Below are 23,489 nucleotides of genomic sequence, written 5' to 3'. Positions count from 1 at the left end.
TATCAACAGAAGGTCCAGATTCTATTGGGGTAGAGCCGTGTTTGTTTATGTGATTTCAAATATCAACATTGGCTTTCAAACATCATGGACTCCGCCTTTAACGGCCGACCTGGTGCGATTTTCAAAGCCCACGACCCAGTAGGCATTTTTGACGATACCGAATAATACGCAACTCAATCTGCTGTAATGACTTTTCTGACCCCGACATGCGCAGTGGGACCCGCCTGTAAGGCATTAAGACAGTGATATAAAAAAAAATGTAAGATTGTAAGAACATCTCTCTATATTAGGCTTTACTTAAAATGGGCCTAGTACATCAAATTATTTTTATCATCTTACAGGTTATAAAGTCTTTTGTGTCGATGTAAGCAATCAGGTTGGTTTCTGTCATTTGGCCTAACTAAATTTAAGCTTTTTTTACAGTTTTGTCTATGATTAGATGACAAAGACTAATAAACTTCTCATCATTCCTCAAATACATGAAACATTAGCCTTTAGTGGTTGAGTGAAGAAAAGACTTTACATATTTATAGAATAGTTTATAGCCTTGCATTTCAAACACGCAGAAACGCTCATGACAGATGTGTGCGGCAATCAGGGGTCTTCAACTACTCTTCTTCGGGGGCCAGATTTTAAAATTGTAAATATGACGCGGGCCAAACTTTTACCCCTATTTTTACTTTTTATATATTTTTTAATTTTATCATATATATTTGTGTGTGTGTGTGTGTGTGTTGTTGTTTTGTTACTTTTGTTTAAGTATATAAAAAAACATGCATTTAAGAAAAAAATGCACACTTCTTGTATCCAGTGTGTTGCCTTTTAATTACTGAAAACTCATATTTTCTTTATTAATATTTAAAAACAATTGCAGTTTAACATGTAAAAGCCAAATGTTAATGGTAAAAGATCAACACTCTTAAACATATTTTGTTTAACTTTCATTGATTGTTAAAGGGAAACTTCACCCATTTGCATTAAGCTTTGTACCGTTAGAACCCCAGTCATGTTTTTGAATGGTTGTGCATCATTCCCTCAGTTTCCCCTGAGAGGGGAGAAATACTGATTTCAGTGAGGCACTTCCTTCTTTCAATGATGTAAAAATCGTCATTTTGCGTCATTGAAAGAAGGAAATCCTGTATCTCTATTGAGTGTGAAAGAATACAGACACTCATTCCTCATTTTTCCAAGGTGGGGGCTATGGGTGGGACCCACTCACACTTCAGACCAATTAAAGATCAGTGGGTGGGACTTACGAAAATATACGAACACAGACGGGAAAAAAACGATCAGCCGCCATCTTTATGCTAAGCTAAGCTAAACAGAAGTTGTGGAGCGAGTCAGACTTCATGTTACAATAACAGTGGAAGTTAATCAATATGATATAGAAGAGGGTGATTTCGCAAGCGTGATGCTCTAATCCGCTGTTCATAGCACCTTTATGAGCCACAATACAGCAAAGAGCTGAGGCAGATCAGAAGCCCGAGGAGAAGCCGAAGCCTGGGCGTCGGCTGGGTAGAGGAGCCCGTGCAAGACGCAGCAACCATCGGCCTCTGCTGCGTAGAGAAGCTTGCCTGTTCTCTCGCTGTGTGCCCTCTTTATAACATTTCTGCATCAGATAAGGATATGGACGTTCGTTTGATAAAGGTTTTCAGGCAAGAGAGCAACTTTGCGCGCGTTTGGACATGTTTATTTCACAGACGCGTTTCGGCTTCCGAGCAAACGCGCTGCGGATTATATGAGCTTGGACAGACTCGCGCTGTGTGCTTTCAGTGTAAGATTTCTGGATCAGATAAGGATATGAACGTTTGTTTTGTTAATGTTTCTGGGCGCGTGCTTATTTAAAAGACGTGTTTCGGCTTATGAGCACAAGCTCCAAGAGCTGAGGCAGTGCGTCTGTAGAGATATTGTGCAGGGGACGCGTTTGTGTGGAGGATGCAGGGATAAACGGACGTCTAACTAAAGTAAGTGTTTCTATTTTCTTTGTTATACTAAGGTGGCATTTATATACACAATAGCATATCTGAGCGGGGTTTTATATGTCTATATTGTGAGAGCAGTGAGGCCAATATAACACAGATGTAATTACAGTAAACACGAGACAAAAAGAAAATTGGTAAAACTAAATAAACATTTAAAATGCATAGCCTACCCTTTTTAACTACTTGAAAAGACATTTGACCTGCGGATCTGAAACCGCACGTTACTGTTTGAATAAGACTTTGCTACACACCAGACCAAAGTGTTATTGTGTGTAACACAATGTAACATCACGTTTAAAAGTAAGTCATGATTGGTGTCTGTCAGACACAGTGGTGGTGGCCATTTTCTTTGTTTTACTAACGTGGCATTTATGTACACAATATCATATCTGAGCCGTGTTCCGATTAATGGGAGTGGCTTGCAGAGCTGTGCATTGTGGTGCATGGTGGGAGTTGTAGTTTTTCATACAAATGTGCTCTAAAGTCACATTTTGTCTTTTCTCGGCCAAATAGGCACAAAATTCTACATTTATGTTACATTTTGACTACAAATATGACTCACTTTCCATAAAGATCAATGTTCCTATCGGTGAAATGGCCCTTTAAGTGTCAAGTATTCACAACATATAGCCAGTGTTCTGCTAATGACTAAAAATGCACTAAATTTTTTCTTTTTTTAATATTTTATAGATATAAAGGCTAAACAGCGTTTCCATTGTTACATACAGATATAGCTGTCAGGAGTTCGCCCCCTAGTGGCAGTCGTAATGAAATTGCAGTTTAATAGTAAATCTGTCATGGGAGAGAAACTTTTATCTACAAATATATTTATAGTTAATAATTAACTTACCAGTAATAAATCGTTTTTAAAGTATTCAATTGTTACTGATAAAGTGAAACAAAAAAATTTATATTTTTTACTTTGGACACCGTTTTGGAACACACTGAAATACATCACTTCCGGTCGGCGCGTCACATGCAGTGTAAGTTTATTTTCTTTAGTGCATCCAAAGCTCGAATTGAACCTGATAATTACGCACCTGCAGATGTTTGGCACCCCGTGCAGCCCCTTTCTGACTACCTTTCTGTGTTTTTGGCCATCATTTGTCATACAGTAGAAAGGTAAAAGTAACCACGCTGAATTTAAATTAGACTATGGCCGTTTCTCAATCCGAAGGCTGCAGCCTCTGGAGGTCGCATTTCCAGGATGCATACGTCTTTTAATTTTAACAATTATAAAGTTGACTGTTATTCTTAGTTAATCGTAAATTGTTGTAATGTGCTTATGATTTGTGAATGTAATGCTCAGTTAACTTAAATTTGATGACATATGCAGTCTGCATATGCAACCTTTAGAGGCTGCAGCCTTCCGATTGAGAAGGGCCAAAGGTGACCTGCGGGCTGGATAAAGATGATTGGCGGGCCGCCAGTTGACTAGCCCTGCTGTAGAGGCTTCGTCTTTTCAATACTTATATCGGTTAAATATGTGCTACTCATAGGCAGATGCAACTCCTAGATGCAATTTGGGTTCTGATCTTCGTGAATGAAACAGGAATATTAAAACTAAATGTGTATAAAAACAAGTTCAGAGTTTGTGTTCTTTCAATCTGCTCAAAAAGAGTGCGTACGCATGGTCGAGAGCATTCTGCACTTATTTACGGCAAGTTTATTTTTTATAAAATAATTTGTGGGTGGAAAATTGTGTATGCATATTTTTACAGTATGCCCATTTTGTGCCTAAGCAACATTTATACATCAGGCCCCTGGACTTCAATGTTAAAATAGCTATTATGAGAAATAAAGTTCGGGCCCTGATTGATGTAAAGAGTTATTAAGAGCAATAAAACAACTTTCCTCACGCTGACTGACAGATCAAAAGCATGGACAGGCGGGCAGAGCACGCGTCCCAAATACAGTATATAGACATCTATACAGAATTAACCCAGGTATAATCTGTTATGTAAATGATTGGTTAACTGTTGGGAAAAATATCTGATTTGTAACGTTATATAAGATCCTTGCATTACAGTAGATATTAAAGCTGTCTGTCTCTACAGTATGTCAATCAAACAATAAAAGAAAGAAAAAAGTTGAAAATATATTTTTTCCTATAGTATTGTCTTAGACTTTGTGTGTGCAAAATGATTTTAAGGTATAGATTTAACTTGATTTTCCTCAAAAATGACTTTGCTGACTCCATCAACTTCAAATATGTGTAGCTCTGTCAGATTCCAACAAATCATATACCATTTAAAAGTTTTTTTAAATAAAGAATGTCAAAATATCATATCCTTTTTGAAAATGTATTCATTCCGACTAATTTTGCCAGCACGGGTCAAATATTGTATCATATTATAATATTTTAAATTACAATAATGGAAGCAATGAAGCTCAGGCTGAGCACAAGTTTAATACTCTTAGTGCAACAAATAATCTAATAAAGGTGCAAAAGAGTTTGCAAACATTACATTTTCACAATTTAACTTTACTTTTACTTTTGCATTTTCACATAACTCTTTAACTAACTTAAGCAGTTTATTACTGTAGTTGGTTTCCTCAGTACGTGACAACAATCCATGTCGGTTAGTGCATTTTATTGCACAACAACTATTCAGTATTTAGGCTAAAGTAAAGAAATCACTAATTTCTTAACCTTTAGAACGGCAGAAAGCACTCTCTTGGCCGCCATCGGGGCATTCCCCTAAATGCGTGACGACACATGAAAACTATCAATAGTGAGTTTTGTACAACAGTAAGTAGTCCCTTTAAATCCCTATTACATTTTTGCTTAAATTTCTTTTAGCTTTATTTATATTCTTATGAGAATTGTATAATTACCAGATTTTATTTTACTGTAAGCACCAATACACTAATTCCTTGTAAACCCCCATATGTAGTAGTAAGGGTAACTCTGCTTTTTATTAAGAATTTATTTTATATAATGTCCAATTGCAAATGCTTATAATCACAATAGCAACTGAACATGTAATTTGGTTAATAATTGCAAGAAGGAACGTGGCATGGCTGCATCTGTTCTGAGATCACAGCAGGTAATTAATAAAGACTTGGTAAATTAGAGAACTTGCCTGTAAGCTTGCCGAAGAACCATTTGCAGCGGGCACTGTTCCGCACTAGCAGAGTGTATGCTGCTGCCCCCTCATCAAACTCCAGGTGAATGGTCTGGAAGCCCAGACCCACCTCCAAATAGCTAAGCTCAGACAATAGATGGCTTTCTCTTTTCTGCAGCCAGTCTGACGGCTGCCCTCTGCATTAGAAAAAGGGACAGTGAAAAAGTGAGACAGGAAGTGAGCCTTTGTTAAAATAAGCATTTGCTGTTCACGGAGTCTAAAATACAGTTGGTAAAATAAGCGTTTGCTGTTTACGCATCTAGAATACTGTTGTTTAAATAAGTGTTTGCTATTCACCGCGTCTTTAAACTGTCATTAAAATAAGCATTTGCAGTTCACTGCATCTAAAATACCATTGATAAAATAAACGTTGCTCCTTCACTGCGTCTAAAATACCATTGGTAAAATAAGCGTTTGCTGTTCACTGCGTCTAAAATACTGTTGTTAAAATAAGTGTTTGGTATTCACTACGTCTTAAATACTTTTGTTAAAATAAACATTTCCTGTTCACTGTGTCTAAAATACCATTGTTAAAATAAGCATTTGCTGTTTACTGCGTCAAAAATGCTGTTGAAAAATAAGCATCTGCGCCTAAATACAGTTAGTTAAATAAGTGTTTACAGTTCACTGCACCTAAATACTTTTGTTAAACTACAGGTGCGTCTTTATTTGTGAAAAATCCGTGCAGATGGAGCTTAAGGAGAAAAATAACCAAAAAAGTTCACAAAGGCTCTTACTGGCACTGTGAGGTGATTTCTAAGATGTAGATGTGCTGATCGGACACAACCATTAGGGAATGGAACTCCAGTGGATCTCCAAACTTGACAATAGACATCTAAAATCAAGTAAAAACATAAAATTTTTAGTTTCTCAAGGATTTCAAATGTAACACTTCATATTGCACTGCTCTCAGTGGCGTGTTTACCCACAACGCAAAGCACGCAATTGCTTGATGCCACGCAGTTTTGTGATCCCCCTACTGGCCACAAATGGAAAAAAATAATATTCGCCCACGAAAAAGCATAATCGGCAGGGCGCATCTATAGGCTACTTCACGAGTGAAAAAGATGCACAAATGCAGTCACTCAAATCTTGACTCTGAACAGAAGTTTCGTAGGCGCCATTTTCTTTTTACTTTCTTTTTTGGTAAATATTTAAGGTTAATATATATAGATTATTATTTAGATATATCTCCTTCAGGCCATTTCTCCGTTGCTCTCACCCACATTATCAATTCATCTCTTTCCACTGGTACCTTTCCCGCAGCTTTTAAAGAGGCTCAGTTAACCCCGCTGCTGAAGAATCCCACACTCAATCCTGCTATGCTAGAGAACTACAGACCCGTTTCTCCTCTTCCCTTAATTGCAAAGACTCTTGAACGCGTGGTGTTCAACAAGCTCTCCTCTTTCTTCACACAAAATAACCTCCTGAATAGCAATCAGTCTGGTTTCAAAAGCGGTCACTCCACTGAGACTGCGCTGCTCTCAGTTATTCAAACCCTAAGGCAGGCAAGGGCAGCCTCCAAATCATCTGTACTGATCTTACTGGATTCACCACATCCTCCTGTCGACGGTCATGGCTATGGGTGTCTCTGACACAGCGCTTTTATGGTTCAAGTCGTACCTCTCAGGTAGGTCATTCAGGGTATCCTGGAGAGGTGACATCTCTGAACCCCAATGTCTCGATACCGGGGTGCCTCAAGGCTCCGTGCTTGGACCACTGCTATTTTCGATATACATGACATCCCTGTGTCATTCAAAAACATGGCTTTTCCTACCACTGCTATGCGGATGACACTCAACTTCACTTGTCGTTCCACCATGATGACTGCACGGTTTCTGCCCGCATCTCAGCATGCCTGAGGGACATCTCACTCTGGATGAAGGATCACCATCTCTAGCTTAACCTTGCAAAGACAGAACTGCTTGTCATATAATCTTATACAGCCCTACATACCCTCTCGATCTCTGCGCTCTGTCACCGAGCGACGGCTTGTGGTGCCATCTCAAAAAGGAAAAAAAACATTATCGCGTACCTTCTCTGGAGCTGTTCCACAACTGTGAAATGATCTGCCGATCGCGACACGATTTGCTGACTCTAGGGATGGGCAATATAAACGATTTGCAATATAAACGATAGAAAATTGGCATACGATAGAGATTTTAAATCTATTGCACTATCGCGATAATGAGTGTTGATGACACAATCTACCCGCGAATTTAGAGCCACGAGCTGCAGCTGAATAAACATGGATGAAAGCGTCAGCGAAACAGAGGAACTCGTGAAAAAGACCGATGCAACATCTATTTTTTGGATTTAAACCATAAGTTACATAACAGGGAGCTACACTGCGACCAAAATGGTCGCATATGCGACCTTTTGAACTGCCGTTGCGACCCTAATTTTTAATGGGTCGCAAATGTGCTACCTAATGTTTTAGACAATATGCTATGATTTACTATGAGCATTTATTAAAACATAAATGTGGATTTTAAGAATACGTTTTATAACGTGCTCTGAGCCATCAACACGTTGGCTTCATTTTGCGTGAAAGCACGTCGTGTCTCTCCCCATCAGTGTGCGTTTGCGTGCTCAGCTGTTTCTCAATGAATTGGTGCGACGCGACACAAGCGCAGTCAGTATCTTCCATGTTTCTGAACTTGAGCAGAGGTCTTTCTTCACTGAGGACGCGGGACCCGTATGGTTCCGGGTTTATATTTTAAATTGTCTGTCGGGTCCGGTTAGGTCCTAGTTTAATTACTTTTGGTCCCAAGTCTGATTAATATTGAGTTTATAACCCGAGTCGATCGGAAAACGGCCATGAGCGCTACCGCGCTAAAGCTCGAGTGCAGTTTTGCGTGCCTTCGGTTTCTATGGCGATGGTTCTTGTTACGACCACGCGCTGCGTTTTCTTTCTCACATGTTTTTAATAATCTTATTATTAATAAACCATATATTTTCTAAAACCATATTCATATTAAGTTTGCACAGATTGTAGCAAAAAAGCAGTGCTAATGTCAAGCCCATTGACAGCAAGTAGATTTGAAAATAAAATAAGTGGAATAATATTATTGAAATAATAAGTGGATTAAGCTTTTTAAATCGGCAAGAGAGAAATAGAAAGATAGAGCAGAAGCAGTAAAAGTGCCTATTTAATAGAAATTATTACCATTATAACATCAGTCATAACATCAGTCACATTTATAATCTATAGACCTGCACTGTCTATTAATATACTATACATAGTATTGTATTATATTGAGTTTGATAAAAGGGGTCTAATTGCTTCATATATCAGTGCAAAAACAGTAAGTGTTTTCGTGGTGCTTTGACAAACAGTGTCAGCTTTGTTAATGGCAAAGAAAGTTTGGAGTGTTTAGATTAATGAAATATAATGTGAAATTAATATTAATTTTCAATAAATCAAAGTATTGTGTTGTGTCACACATTATTAGTTCTTCGTCATATGTATAGTAGACCATTATTTGTCAGTGGGTAATGATTGCCCTTTTTACCGGTTACCACCACCAAGTAAATTTCAGATCTGTGGGAAACACTGACTGCAACGTTTAAGAAAACAAGGCGGCATGTGGTTTAAAAGATGGCAAGTAAAATAAAAAGCATATCTGTATGCAATACAGTTTCATTATTGTTCATTATTAACCAGAGCGCCTTAATATAACTTGAAAAAAATATGTGCGACCAAATCATATTTTGCGCCAGTAACTGAAAAAGTTGGTAGCGCAAGTGCCACCAGTGGAAAAGGTTAGTGTAGTTCCCTGCATAAGTTAACTGCTGCTCCACGCGCAAAATTGCCATTATGGTCTAGTAATTGTGAAACATGCAATATATATATATGCAGTATAGTCCCCACAAGCATTTAAAGTGTTTAGTGTTATAAAAATAATTAACTGTGTTTTTTAGCAGATAGATCTTGTCGGCTTTATCATTTTAAAAGTAGATCACCACACAAAAAAGTCTGGACACCCCTGCTGTAGAGTGTGTCAGTCAAAAGTTCCAGCTAAGAGAGGTAACAAGACTAATCCGGCCATAACGGTTTACTTTTACCTACTTTTTTTAGCAGTTTGGCTTTTCTAAGGGTCTATATAACCTGTTCTGAAATGAGTCTATTGAAATTATTATATTGCAATACATATCGCTATCGCAAGAGGCTGCAATGTATAACGCAATATGGATTTTAGGCCATATCGCCCATCCCTAGCTGACTCTGTAGCTGTCTTTTAAAATCGGCTAAAAACCCATGTCTTCCGCAATTACCTCACTTCCTAATATATTACTTACTATCTATTCTTTTCCTTTTTTATTCTTGATCTCTATCTATACATTCCTAAAAACAAAACTAACCCATGGCTATGTATACTGTGTTGGACTTGATGAGACCTGATGAGCACTTATGTATAGACCCCTTCACAGTTCACGTCACAGGTGGCTCCCACTGCGCATGTCGGGGTCAGAAAAGTCATTACAGCAGATTGAGTTGCGTATTATTCGGTATTGTCAAAAATGCCTACTTACGTCGTGGGCTGTGAAAATCGCACCAGGTCTTCCGTTAAGTTTTCGCGATTCATGCAGAATCTCAAAAACAAAAAAATACAACATCTGCGGCTGCAAGCAATTAACGTGCAGGCTGGAACAATGCTAATATCAAAGAGGCTTGTGTTTGTAGTGCTCACTTCATTTGAGGTAAATCATAATTTTTCAGCCCTGTTAGATTAAATTATAAAGCCTAAATGGTATGAACAGTTTGACCCCGTGCTGCGCGCGCACCCGATATTCATTCAATGTTTACAAACCTTGAAGGGGTCTATTGCTGCTTTTTGTGTTGCTATAATTGCTTCGATTGTTTACCTCATTTGTAAGTTGCTTTGGACAAATGTAAATGAAAATGTATGTATATATACATATGTATATATACACTAGGAGTGTGACGAGATCTCGTGCGACAAGATCTCGCGAGAATAAATATGTACCACGAAATTAATTATGTCACGAGATTTCTTGGGGAGGTGAAATGCTGGCCGTTTCTCAAACAAAAGGCTGCATCCCTCGGAGGTCGCACCCGCAGACTGCATACCTCATAAAGACTGTCCTATTACAGAATATTAACAATTATAAAGTTTACTATTATATTAAGTTAATCGTAAATTCTTGTAATATGCTTATGACTTGCGAATGTAATGCTCAGTTAACTGAAGTAAACCAGGCTTGGTGACGTGTGCAGGCTGCACGTGCGGCCTCCGGAGGATGCGGCTTTCTGTTTGAGAAACGGTCACTGTCAGCATAAATTTACGTTTCTGGCTAAACCTTTTCCAGTGCAGTGTGCATGCAGTATATTCAGACTTTTACTCCATGTGCTTTTTTGTTTGGGCTTCCAATAATGTTTGTCTATGCATTGCGATTGTCTGTTGATCAGTGTCAGAAGTGTCTTAGCAGATTAAACCCTTACTCAGAGTTTACATGATTTTATCTTTGCATGTTCTTGATCAAGAATAAAAGTGGCTATATCATTTCTGTTGTAACGAATTGGACAAATATTTAAGATTTAAATGGATTTAAACGTTGTTTGGTTAAAAGTAAGCGACTAAAGTTTAGATTCTAAAGTGAAAGTAACAAAAGCGGGTCCGTTAATGCCCCTGCAGGCATTTGTTATAATACATAATGCTGTTTTTATTACAAAGGCTACTTATTACTGTGTTTACTTGTTTTGATACTTTATTTGAACTAATGATTGATTATTGCATCGTCATTATTATGTAATTTTAAAGATTATTGCTAAATTGGGTCTATTTTTATTACCAAAAATATCAAAATACTTCATTATCAATTAGCAAAATAATTGTTAGGGACAGTCCTTGATTAGTTAAAACATTTAAAAATAATGTGATTTCAGTTTCCCATTCATTTATTTTATCATTGAGGATTTCTTAAAAAAATTTTTTAAATCTTATCTCGTTCTTGTGAACCCACTCTCGTGTCTCGTATCGTAGATTAAGTGTCTCGTCACACCCCTAATATATACAAGGCAAAAAACGATTTTCAAGAAAAAAATTTTCTTGAATTTAGTGTTTAAGAAAAATGTTCAAGATTTTTTGCTTACCCCATTGGCAGATTTTTTTCTTTGTTTTATGCACAAAATCGCTTAAATTTGATATGTTTGGTCTAAAACTAGACTTATATTCTTGGGTCGTTTTGCTCCTCAAGAAAAACATCTGATTTGTTTTTTGTATTTTTTCAACCGATTTTTCCGGAAGTGCGCTGGCGTGCACAGACTACATTTTAATCATTCGCAAACATGTCTTTTGTGTAAAAGTATCTCGAAAACTGCATGCAGGACGTTAACTTTGCAAGCCAATGGCGGCAAAGGACAAGTTAATCGCGGAGAAACAACAGTACATGTGCAGGGCTCTCAAGTCTCACGCACTCACTGACTGTGAGATACACGCATTTCAGTCAGTTCACACACTCACACCTTGTATTTCTAAGAGACTGATAACTTTTCCTGATATATACAATTAATGGACGAGGCGCAGGGAAGCTCTTTGTCGAGTTTAGCTGTCTTGAGGTATTCTCGCGCTCCTCTTTTGTCATTCACTTGGTTTGCGACGCGCACGCTCTAATCGAAAGTTAGAAGATCAAGTTCCGATAAATGCGGTAAATAACGCAGGTTTCCTGAATATAGCCAAATACGTGATAAATTATGCTTGATTTATTAAAAACTCCCCAACTGCTTTGCAATCTGAAGCTTTATCTTACCTGAAACTAAGGAAAGTAGACAAGAGGCTTCCTGAAATTAATGAAAGGACTAGACTATTATTGCCATGTAGTACTGAACATGTAACTGAACATGTACTGAACCTTATCTCTCTCTTAAATACAGCTTAAAATACACGCTGATGGCAAGTGGTGCAATCCATTTAATTTTTAATTCTGATACATTTGTGTTTTTTTAATATGTAGAGCAATTTATTTAATTTGAATAAATTTGTCTGTCTTTTATCGGACTTACCAGTTGTTATAATTTATATTTGTGCTGGTCAGTTATGAACACTTGCAAAAACTTGAGAATTTGGTGGGGCAGAGGGGCCCCTCCCCTAACAGATGTTATCTCACTCCTAGTCTCAGCCTCAGACGTCACGCCCACAGATTGTTGGCTGAACGTCTGATGTTTTTCGTACACTTTTCTGGAAACCCTGTGAGAATGTCAGTCATCTTTGATTGGTTGAAATAAACCGGATTTCCAGGAGACGCGACTGTCGCGATTAGTTTCGCTCCCTGGAAAACAAAGCTCTGACGTTCCATTGAGGAAGAAATCAGTCGTGTTCACGTGGATAATAATGACCAGTTATCATGATTAGCTGAACATTGGATTCTCAAAAATATGCAAAGTTCGCAGCATAGACTCTCTAAAAGACGTCCAAGAGTTTTGCTTGAGGCAGTTAGTGGAGTCAAAAAGTTTGGTTCTCCTGAATTGCTTCTGTGTGTTAAAAAGTGGAGAGATATGCTTCAAACAGATGTTTAACAGGAGGGTCTCATTGGTGTGGCTGTTGATGAAGTGCACAACGTTGTTCTATGGTGAGTAATGTTGTTTATTTAGATGCTATTCGGTTGCGGCTGGTTTTTTTAATAACTGACTTGTTGCCAGCCGGCTCGTTATTGTGGGGAGTCCGAAACGTGACGCTAGACGAAACAAACTGTGATTGGTTGTTTGACATGTCGGTCAAACAGCTCGTGGGCGGACTTTGTCCAGAAAAAGCAGCGAAAAACAACAGACCTTCAGTATTGAAGGTCTGGCTACGCGAGACTTTCTCCCTCCAAACTTTTAAATAAAACCTGAGAACAAACTTGATCAGACATTTAAGTTCATACCCCAATTGAACACAATAAGTATCAAAAGATAATGCAAAACAGGCAAGACCTTCAACCCTCACTCAACCATCCATGTCATGGTCTCATTTAACCACTTATGTTTGAATTGAATGTAGCCTACTGCACAGTTACTGCTGTTAATTTTAGATGGTTACAGTTATTGTTTTCAATAGTCAAACCAAGTTTAGCCTGTTAAATACCAAATAAACACTTTGTTTATGTCTACTTTCATTCTTTCTTGTTTGATGCTTAATAAGGAAAAATAAAACGGAAATCGGATCGGAATCGGCCAATTTGCTTGTTAAGAAAATCGGTATAAAAATCGGCCATGAAAAAGCAATGCATCCCTACTAAAGAGTTTCAAAATGTTTTCTATTTAAAACTTGACTGTTCTGTAGTAACATTGTGTACTTAGACTGACGAAAAATTAAAAGTTGCGATTTTCTAGGCAGATATGGCTAGGAACTATACTCTCATTCGTAATAATCAAGGACTTGCTGCTGTACCATGGCTGCAGGAGGCGCAATGATATTAGCAAATTTTACTGTATGGCACTGGTTATGGTTTAATCATGACTTGGAATAAATTCAAAATAACTGTGAAGAGGTGAAATTATAGTCTTTGAATGTTACCAGCACTTTGAAACTAAGTAAACACAGTAAAAATCTGACTGACTTTAAGAGAGCAGCAGGCTGGTGGGGAGTGTATTAAATCACCTGCCCTGTTGTGGGCTTCAACATGAAATTGTTTCTTTGCAGAAAACCAATCAGTGAAGGCAAAAAGTCAACCAGATGGGGCTGCATTGGCAAGTTTGACCACACTCAGTATGTAGTCCAGAATTACAATGACAGTATATGTGGCAAACCATGTACAGATCTAATTTAATTGTAGAAATGATCTCTCTTTCTACTACATGGTGTTGTTACTACCATTTGATCTGCTGAAATGTGTCAAATCTTTTTAACAATTTACGTTTTTTTTACATTCAAAGATTTATCTTATGTAAACAGGATCTAAAAATAAATACCCTATACATGGGTCCTATTTTTACTTAGTTTATGTCCATGAGGGAAACAAAAAATAGTGCTCTTGCCTTTAAGAAGCAGTACAACTCCTCTTCCTTCTCAAACACTTCCACATCCAGGAAAAGCTGCAGTCGATGATCCACTACCTCTGACAGGTCAAACTGAGCTGAAATAAAGATTTCGGGTCAAAACCCTCTTTGACAAAAGGGAATACAATTTATCCCCACCCCTAACAATTACATTTTTTTAAAGGTTTCACATAGTCTGTAGGGCTGTTCACACTTTAACGATAACTATAACGATAACTATAGCGCCCACATCACCAGACGATAACGATAACTTTGTTAATTCGTTCGCACAAATCACTTACCTGGCATAGTGCATATTTCCTATAATACATTTTTTTTGCAATTGTTTACGTGTCACTAAATGTGTAAATATGCTGTTCTTGTTGCATTTACACAGCGGCTAAAACCAACAGATGTCCTCAACACGCTGTGTTTCTTGTAACTCTAAATAGTAAATCTAGTAGTTTGCGTAATCTAATATCTTACCTTTTGGCTTAGTAAATGTAGCAGAATAAAAAGCAGAAACGTTGCATGCACCCTCAGGTCATGACTGTAATGACATATAAGAAAGTTTTGTGTCGATACACATAAATTTTGCGAAGATACGGCCTCACGTCCGTTTTGGCGTGCATGCCACCGAAGATGTCTACTTTTAAAAAAGCTAATTATAATCGCAAACAAATATTGCCTGTTTATATAATCTGCATTGAAGTAAAGAGAGTACAGTTTTTCCTGGCTGAGCTCATTATCTCTAATGCGGTCACGCCCACAGGCGGTACCCGCTGTTCACATGGTAATGAACAGACAAACAGTTCAAACAATGACAAACAAAGCGTAGAGTTTTATCAGACTTAAAGACTTTACCGCATATTTGGACGATAAACTTAATACAAACACGTGAGGAAGATCTTCATTTATGTCTGGACATTGAGGAAGAGAAGCATATATCTTTAATGTTAACGTTACCTAAGAAGAACAATGGAAGTAAGTAACTTATTTATTCTCATTTATCTTTGCTATCATGTAATATTCTTATGGCTTGTGCAGCAGTTCAGCCTACTTAAGTCTAGATTTTAGACCCAAAATATCAAATTTAAGTGATTTTGTGCAAAAAACAAGCAAAAAAATCTGCCAATGGGCTAAGCAAATTTTTCTTGAATTTCGTGTTTAAGAAAAATGTTCAAGATTTTTTTGCTCATCAAGAAAATACATCTTCAATTTTTAGACATGTTTACTATAACAAAACAAAAATACTAAGTAAGAAAGTCATTTTTTGCAGTGTAAGAGAAAAGCAGGACAATGTAAAAAAAAAAAAGGCTGCCATATTGCCTGTGATCATGTTTCATTCCTACAGATTTCCAAAAACGATCAAGGATGAAATACATCTTTTCAAGTTAGTTCCAATTTTGTTTAAAATTAATGCTCACTACTACCCTACTGCTCTTTATCCCCAAATAGACCACCTACCTTGGTTGGATCTTTCTGTGTGCTTTGGTGAATGTTGGTCCTGATTTTTTTGATAGGAGCTATCAGCCACCCACTCATTTAACCCTCCTTCTGAACTACCCTGCAGCTGTCCATCAGTTTTGTTGAAGGTGATTGGTACAGAGGTGCTCTGGTCAGCCAGTGCATCACTCTGATTTGTCAAAGAACTGGACATGAGGTCATGAGCTGTGTAAAAAAAATCTGCATCTCCCTTTTGCAGACCAATGACTTCTGAAGACTGGGCGGAATGGAAGGAGCTGACATGGGATAGCAAAGACTGTCCTGGGACCAATGGCTGCAGGCATAAAGTTATAAATGAGTGAGTATGTCATGAAAATGTCACATCAAATAGAGATGGCCAACTTTTAATGATGATAAAATGATAAAAATCCAGACCTTATTGTGCTGAGGATGGGCAGGTGTGTCCGTGTCATCAAAGGTGAAGTATCTTTCACCATTCTGATCAAGTGGATAGTGAAAAGGAGTACTGGTGGAGGGAGCTGATTGGATGGCCAACTGAACCACATGATCGCTATTGCACTCAGTGCAGATGAAGGTACAACTGTAGATTAAAAACAAAAAGGACAGTGTGAAAAATAAACATAAGCACCTCACAAGGAAATTTAAGCCTTATAATACAGTCAATCTTGAAAACTGTTTCTGAACACATTATAAATGTTAGAAATGTACTGCAAAAAATGATTTTCAAGCAAAAATTTCTTAGTATTTTTGTCTTGTTTTCATTAAAAATATCAAAAAATTCTTAAATTAAGATGGATTTTCTTGATGAGCAAGAAAACAAGCAAAAAATCTGCCAATGGGCTAAGCACTTGAATTTAGTGTTTAAGAAAAATGTTTTGCTTAACCCATTGGCAGATTTTTTTGCTTGTTTTATGCAAAAAAATAACTTAAATTTTATATTTTTGGTCTAAAAACTAGACGTATTTTCTTGGGATGTTTTGCTCATCAAGAAAAAGCATCTAAATGTAAGAATATTTTCTTGAAAATCATTTTTTTCAGTGTATATTCTGAGAAACAGAAAATCTCCCTGCTCTTTATCTTTACAGCTACGTCCTTACTGTCATTTCTTGGTTCATCTTGGTGGTGCAAGCTGATGTCTGACTTAGTTGTTGGCTGACAGAACTCTGTCTGACATTTCAGGCACTGTATCCGAACCGTCTCTGGTCTGTAGTCATACATCTGCTGGTTGTTTTCGTACGCAATTTGAGAGAGAACCTCAGCTAATACCTGAAGAATCAGAATTCAGAATTTAGTAAAAAAAAGTTCAACAATAGGATTACAAGTCAATTTGGTAACATAAGGTCACTTTTAAATTTCTTTACAGAACTGTACTTTGTTCAGAGGATGCAACATGTTTTGATAATGAGTGACATGCTGGTCCAATGATTTTGTCTCTAAAGATCCAACAGTATTCCCACATTTGTTAACGCATTTTTCTGACTAAGTCTAGTTTTAAGACAAAAATTATACAATTTAAGTGAATTTGTGCATAAAAAAGGGGAAATATCTGCCAATGGGGTAAGAAAATTTAGTTTGAATTAAGTGTTTATGAAAAAAGAAAACTTAAAGATTTTTTTCTCACCCCATTGGCAGATAGTTTTGCTTGTTTTAAGCACAAATTCACTTGAATTGTATAATTTTTGTTTGGAAGCTAGACTTATTTTCTTATGACGTGCTCATCAAGAAAATGCATCTTGGTTTAAGAATTTTTAGATATTTCTACTGAAAACAAGACTATACTAAGTAAAAAGTCATTTTTTGTGTTAATTAACCTTTAAGATTTGTTTCACACTGCATGTGTAAGCACAGCATATTTGATCGACACCCATTTTAACAGATTAGAACATTTCTTAAAGAAGGGTTTACTGTATAGCCAGAGATTGCGACATACTTTCTAAGCTAGATTTCCTTAAATTGCTAAAACAAATTAGTCCACTCTTATGAGCAGTTTGTTAAAGGCTATCTAAAGGGAAATCTTGGCTATTCAGCTTGTTTTTTTATAGTTGTGTTAAAATATTGGCATGCCTGGTAAATATTAGCAAATAAAGCTGTGAAAATAAATCTGCATTGTTTCTCATTATCTTTTATTTTAATAATTTACAAAAATCCAGTGTTTTTTGCTGAAAAATATTTGAAAGTGGGGGATCACATCATATATTTTTTTTCTCAAATACATGTTGGTCACAATTATTGGCGCCCTTCATTTAAAAGGATAGTTTACCTAAAAATGACACATCTGTCATCATTTACTCACCCTCTCATGATGTTCTAAACCTGTATGAGTTTCTTTATTCTGTTAAACACAAAATAAGATAGTTTGATGAATGATGTTATCTACACACTTAATTGTACCCATTGACTTCTCCAGTAGGAAAAACAAATACTCAACTGTGTGCTACACTATAAAAAATTCTGTAAAAATTACAGTATTACTGGCAACTAGCTGTCAGTAACTTACTGCAGATTTTACATTTATGTTATTTACTGATAACAGTTTGTTTAAAGTTAAATGAACATGAAACATTTTTAGTCTTTATGCAGCTGGTTGCCAGTAACTTACTGTAGAAGATAATTACAACAATTTTTTTACAGTGTAGCCAACAGTTATCAAAATATCTTCTTTTGTGTTCAACAGAATAAAGAAATGTCTCAGATTACTGTCGTAACACAGGTTCCCTGAGAGACGTGAATGAGATATTGCTTCAGCTAACACTTTGCAAAACTCCCCCTACTTCACCAGATGCTAAAATCTTATTGATTAATGCCAGTCCAGCATACTGGCCAATCGGTACTAACCTATGCAAATCGCATGCTGATACGAAGCGTATAAAATGCGGTGCATCAGTGACGAACCTCAGAATCTCGACTAAACGACTGCACAACTGGATGAGCCACGAGCTCGGCACTAAACGCAATGTGTCTCGTTCCTATCTCTTAGGAAATTGATGTTACAACAGTAACCAAGACGCTAAGGGAACAGTATCCAATAACGTAGAGAGAGCGGTGAACAAATACCAACATACAGCCCTATACCACGTGTTTCCCAGCGGTCTGAACACAATCCCATCAATAGCGAATCAGCTCAGAGTGTTCTAGGCCAAATGGGCGCTGGCTTTTTTGAGGTATAACATTTGCATATTCCAGCCGGAAATACTAGTCGCTGCACTGCATGCAGAACACACACACACACAGGAAGCATTGATATATCGGCCGATGATGCTTGCTATGCTTCTCAATGAATTACGGTAAAATGCCGCTACATCCAAAAGCCAGAAGGCGCTCTTGTGCAGAAACTCAATATGCGCTGCAGACGAAGAACCATACACAAGCAGCTATGACACGCAGCTCCAGGAAATGGCTTAAGGATATATTTATTTTGCTGTTCTTCAAACCTTTTTAGGTAGTTTCATGATAATAAAGAATACCGGTATGTATAATGATTATGTTTGACTAGTGTTGCTTTTTCAAATGCATGTTATAAAAGACTCAAACTAACAGTAGCCGTGTTTGCACTCGGGCTTCAAGCGGGCGTGCCAGTGCCTGCCGAGACCTGTCGCGTTTGCATTGTCACTTCCGGGGCATGATCGTGCTTCACTGGTGCTTTGTTGGGGCTTAAGGCCCGGCTTTTCTGGCCCGCCGAATACCTTAGGCCAGAGCGGGCTTCTCGGGGCTAGGGGAGTGGTAAAGGTCAAAGGCGGAGTTTATCTGAGTCTCTGGCAAGATGCGCATCCATCTGTCTGCAGATTTAAAACTTAAAAAATAATCGGGATCATCAGTAATTTACTGTTTAACGGAAGATGCCTGCTATGTTTGTACTTCGGACTGTAGAAAATGATCTGCATATGTAAAAAACAAAGACGCGTTACAACGCCAAACTCGCCATGTTAAAGATGCGGCGCACACCGCTACCGGTTCGGGAGAAGTTTATAAGGTTTCGGGCACAGAACAAAGTGTTTAAAGTGCAACAGTGCTGAGAAATTATAGATGTGTGTTGGATCATCATTTCATCGTCCATGTATTAAAGAAGCGATCACTCGAGTCACGATGGTATCTACAGTCGGTGAGTTAACATGCTACATAACGTTTGCATACAAAACACTTAAAATACAATACAAATAACGATTGCATAAGTGTCTTACATGGGTGTTTTTTTGTGTTTTTTTGTCATCTCTGTTGAGTTTTTAGTCAGCCCTTAGAAAAAGTAACCATGGATTTATTATATTAGTCATAGCCAGGCTTTCTGGTATTTTGGAGATTAATTTAACTCTTATATGAATGTAGCAAACTTTATATGTGGGTATACTGTATGTGTATTTACAAACCCTTTATACAAAACGTCACATGTGCTGCTTTATTCTTTTGTATCCATTTTACAGAAAAATGCCAACGTAAAGCTTTCAGTTTGTCATCCAAGAGTTTTTATTTTGTATATGAGAGATGACAACAGATGCAAGAGCAGGAGATGAAACGAAGATGATGATGATGAGACGACAGGAGCCATGGATGTTGAAATCCGTCCGGAGGAGATGTCTTTAAATACACCCGTTTGTGCACTGATATAAACTTCATATGTAAATAAAGTACCACGCTATTATTACTACGGCTGCTTTTCCGTTTATTGAATATGTTTATATCGCCATAGAACTATAATTACAAACTTAACGTTACATATTTATTTTACATAAATGTAAAACTAGGACTCATTATATTCTTTAAAATAGTGTGTATATAGTATAATGGCACATTAGGTAGATGAACGCTTTATTTGTAATTATCCTACTTCATAAAGTTTACTATTGCTTATTGATCTGATATATTGTCTCGTCATGAGATCCCTCGTGTGCAGCCAACATAAACTTCAAGAGTAACACCGCGGATGGAGCAAACATCTCTATCTTCTCATCTTGGCTTTCACCGTGCAAACAGCCGCCTCAGTTATTTTCATTATGTTTGTTGTACGATGATGCGATCTCACTCCCGTCTCCTGTCATATTGAAGTGACTTACTCACGGTAAAACAGGCGGAGTTGTGTGACGTTACATCCAGGTAGGCGTATTAAGGGCGGGGTTTTCTGAAGCGCTGCGGCACTATTGGCTTGACAATGCAAACGCGTCGTGATTTTCAGGCCCGATGCGAGTGATTTCAGATCGATAAGGACTTACAGTACTAATCAAAAGCCATGGTAGCCTACATGAAATAGCTGTGAATAATATCGGCTGTGCGATTCAGAATAGTTATCGGCCACATATTATTAGTGTATATCGTCGCACTTCTAACACACGCACACACATATATACACACACATACTCCAAATACTATGGTGGCACCAAAACTTGTGAATACTGTCCGTACAGGTGCATGGTAGATGGTGCACACAACTCAAGACAGTGTGTCCATCACATGCTGCAGAAGCGTGCTTGCTTCTCCTAGTCCCCTCACACCTTCCATACATACAGATGCCACCTGCCTTGAGGCTCCCTAACAACACCTGATGCCGGTGTGCCCTGGCAGACTGCTCCCTATCCTGAGGTCGAAGCATCCGTGTTAATAACTATCTGACAGGTCACCTGCTCTAGGGGAACTCTCAGGCTGAAGAGGTTCCGGTTGCGCCATGGCGCGATGACGCAGCTATGCGTCACCAGAATTCGCATATGCCCCAAAGCCCACATACTTGCCGCAAACCGAGGCAACCAAAGCCATAAAACTCTGAATCCTCGGAAACTCCCTGAGGAGGACAGACTGGGCTGGTCTGAAGCAGGGCAGGTACAACGCTATTGTGAGGAGGAAATAACTCTTTCTGTGAGGGGTTTTGTGTTTTTATTGAACTTACACCAACATTCACACAACAACATACAATGACGCACACACAGCTGTGTGCTTTTCCCAGTCAACCTTAGACAAGAGGGACTTGCTTGAGGCATGTCGACTGGAGCGCAGACGATGACTTTGACAAGGACATGCTGTTTTTTACCTCTCCGACTCCAAAGAAAACAGCAACTTCAGCCGGGGGGAGGGGGGGATGTTGTCCGAGAAGAAAAATGACAGGGGAGCGAGGTGTCTGCAAAGGGCACTGTCCAGAAGCCAAGCTGCTGTCATTGTCTTGATTAGGAGCATCAAAAGAGGGGCAGCAACAAGCAATGGTTCTCCAGGTCTAAAGCACATGCACCGGAAGGTCGGCGCAGTGCTCGCAGGGAGAGTTTGCGAGCCCGTCTTGGCTTGAGCCAGCTCCAGACAGGCCATGCAGTGCTAATCAGGTCTCGTTCAGATCAAGCACATTGTAGACCTGCTATAGAAGATATCTTAAGTAGAGTTAAGTAGAAAATTCTGAGGTTCGTTGCTGATGCACCTCATTTAATATCAACATGCGATTTGCGACGATTGGCCAGTGTGCTTCACTGGTGCTATTCAATAAGATTTCAGCATCTGGTGAAGTGGGAGGAGTTTCCCATAGCATCAGCTGATGAAATGTCGAGTGAACGCTCAATAGGGAACACATACAGGTGATCTAATTTAAAAAATGTTTTCAAAACACATCCCAATATTAAAATATTACATCAGAAAAATGAATTATTGATTTTTGTCTGAATGTTTGTTGATTTGCATTTCTGTTAACCTGGAGTTCTTGTTGTGGCTTCTCATCCAGCATTATGTAACAACGTTTTTGTCTCTCACGACTGATGTACCGGAAGTGGAGCTCCAAACCTGGGTGAGTTCTTTTCACGTTCTGAATTATAAATAAAAAAGGTAACACTTTACAATAAGGTTGTATTAGTAAACATTAGCAAATGCATGAACTAACATAATGAACAATGTAGTTTTTCAACATGTATTAATTCTTGTTAATGTTAGTTAAGGTCACAGTTACTCATGTTGGTTCATGGCACTGATCTATGTAAATGACTGGATTGCAAATAAAAACGCTTAACGTAACAGCGAGAAATGAAGCCACCGCAGAGTTTGAGCCGCCATCTTGCTTTGCCCAACCGGCATTCAAAATCATGATCTAAATTCACCCGGTTTACAGCGTATCAGTCACACAAGATTAATTTTTAGGTTAGTTACTTCTGATGTTATTTGCAATGTTTATGTTTTAATCGGGCAGGATAAGGGATTATAGAAAACGTTAAGGTGAGTGTGTCTGCTGCATTCTGTTGCAATGACACAGGTGTAAATAAAGTTTTATGACATTGAAAGCATACACTGTCAGTGTTATTTCTCTGAATAAGTTTAAGTTGTACAGTAAAGAAGACTTATATTCTATGGCTTTTTATAAGCACAGTGGCATTAAAATTGGGTGCTGTTTTTCTTGCAAATTCTTCAATGCACCTACGCTACTTAAAGCATGATTATTTATTTAAATTTCAGAATGAGCATATTTGTCATTAATAATACATGTGTTGCGGTCTGTCCGTTGATCTGATGCTGTAATAGATAAATGTACAGTAACTTACTGTTTAAAAAGTAAAATGTACAACTTTCACTAAATAACTATGTACATTCTTATGACGTTTGCCCTGTAAAAATAAACAGGGGACTTCAGACATAAAAACAGAGACTGATAAAGTAGTGTTTTATCATTAAAATCTCATAACTCCTATTAGTTTAATAGAATGTTTGGGCATATCAATAGACCTTTTGCGAGTCGACGTCACAGTTACGTCACGCACGCAATGTCGTGGCAGAAAAACAGTGGAAATGAATTAGACACGAGTGAAACGAACAATATAACTCACTAGAAAATGTATTTTTCTGCTGTTGAGTGTCAGAATAGGAATGCCAAAATAGATGACCATCATTTTTATAGTATACTGTCATCAAAGACACCATTTAAAGATAAACGTAGGTGTTTATGGTAGCAATAAGCCCTCAACCGGACAGACTGGAGTAATGAAA

The 23,489-nt window shown here is 37.9% G+C and overlaps 1 protein-coding gene across 5 annotated transcripts in view; it reads right to left on the bottom strand.

Annotated features, from left to right (window-relative positions):
* The window catches only part of stk11ip (serine/threonine kinase 11 interacting protein), a 122,300-nt gene that overhangs the window by 48,357 nt on the left and 50,454 nt on the right, over nt 1-23,489 (bottom strand). For 4 of the 5 annotated variants that reach the window (XM_073870899.1, XM_073870895.1, XM_073870898.1 and 1 more), the window contains 8 exons: nt 22,210-22,320; nt 17,851-17,889; nt 16,658-16,823; nt 15,972-16,141; nt 15,558-15,870; nt 14,091-14,188; nt 5,848-5,945; nt 5,069-5,247 (listed from right to left, as the gene is read on the bottom strand). In XM_073870899.1, coding sequence (XP_073727000.1) covers nt 5,069-5,247; nt 5,848-5,945; nt 14,091-14,188; nt 15,558-15,870; nt 15,972-16,141; nt 16,658-16,823; nt 17,851-17,889; nt 22,210-22,320 — 1,174 coding nt within the window. The remainder of the gene's footprint in view (nt 1-5,068; nt 5,248-5,847; nt 5,946-14,090; nt 14,189-15,557; nt 15,871-15,971; nt 16,142-16,657; nt 16,824-17,850; nt 17,890-22,209; nt 22,321-23,489) is intronic. The other variant, XM_073870897.1, reaches the window with a different exon arrangement.

The sequence above is a fragment of the Misgurnus anguillicaudatus genome, chromosome 8 (assembly GCF_027580225.2).
Source record: "Misgurnus anguillicaudatus chromosome 8, ASM2758022v2, whole genome shotgun sequence".
Lineage (NCBI taxonomy): Eukaryota > Metazoa > Chordata > Actinopteri > Cypriniformes > Cobitidae > Misgurnus > Misgurnus anguillicaudatus.
Note: the sequence above shows the minus strand (reverse complement) of the source record. Positions and strands in the feature narration are given on the sequence as shown.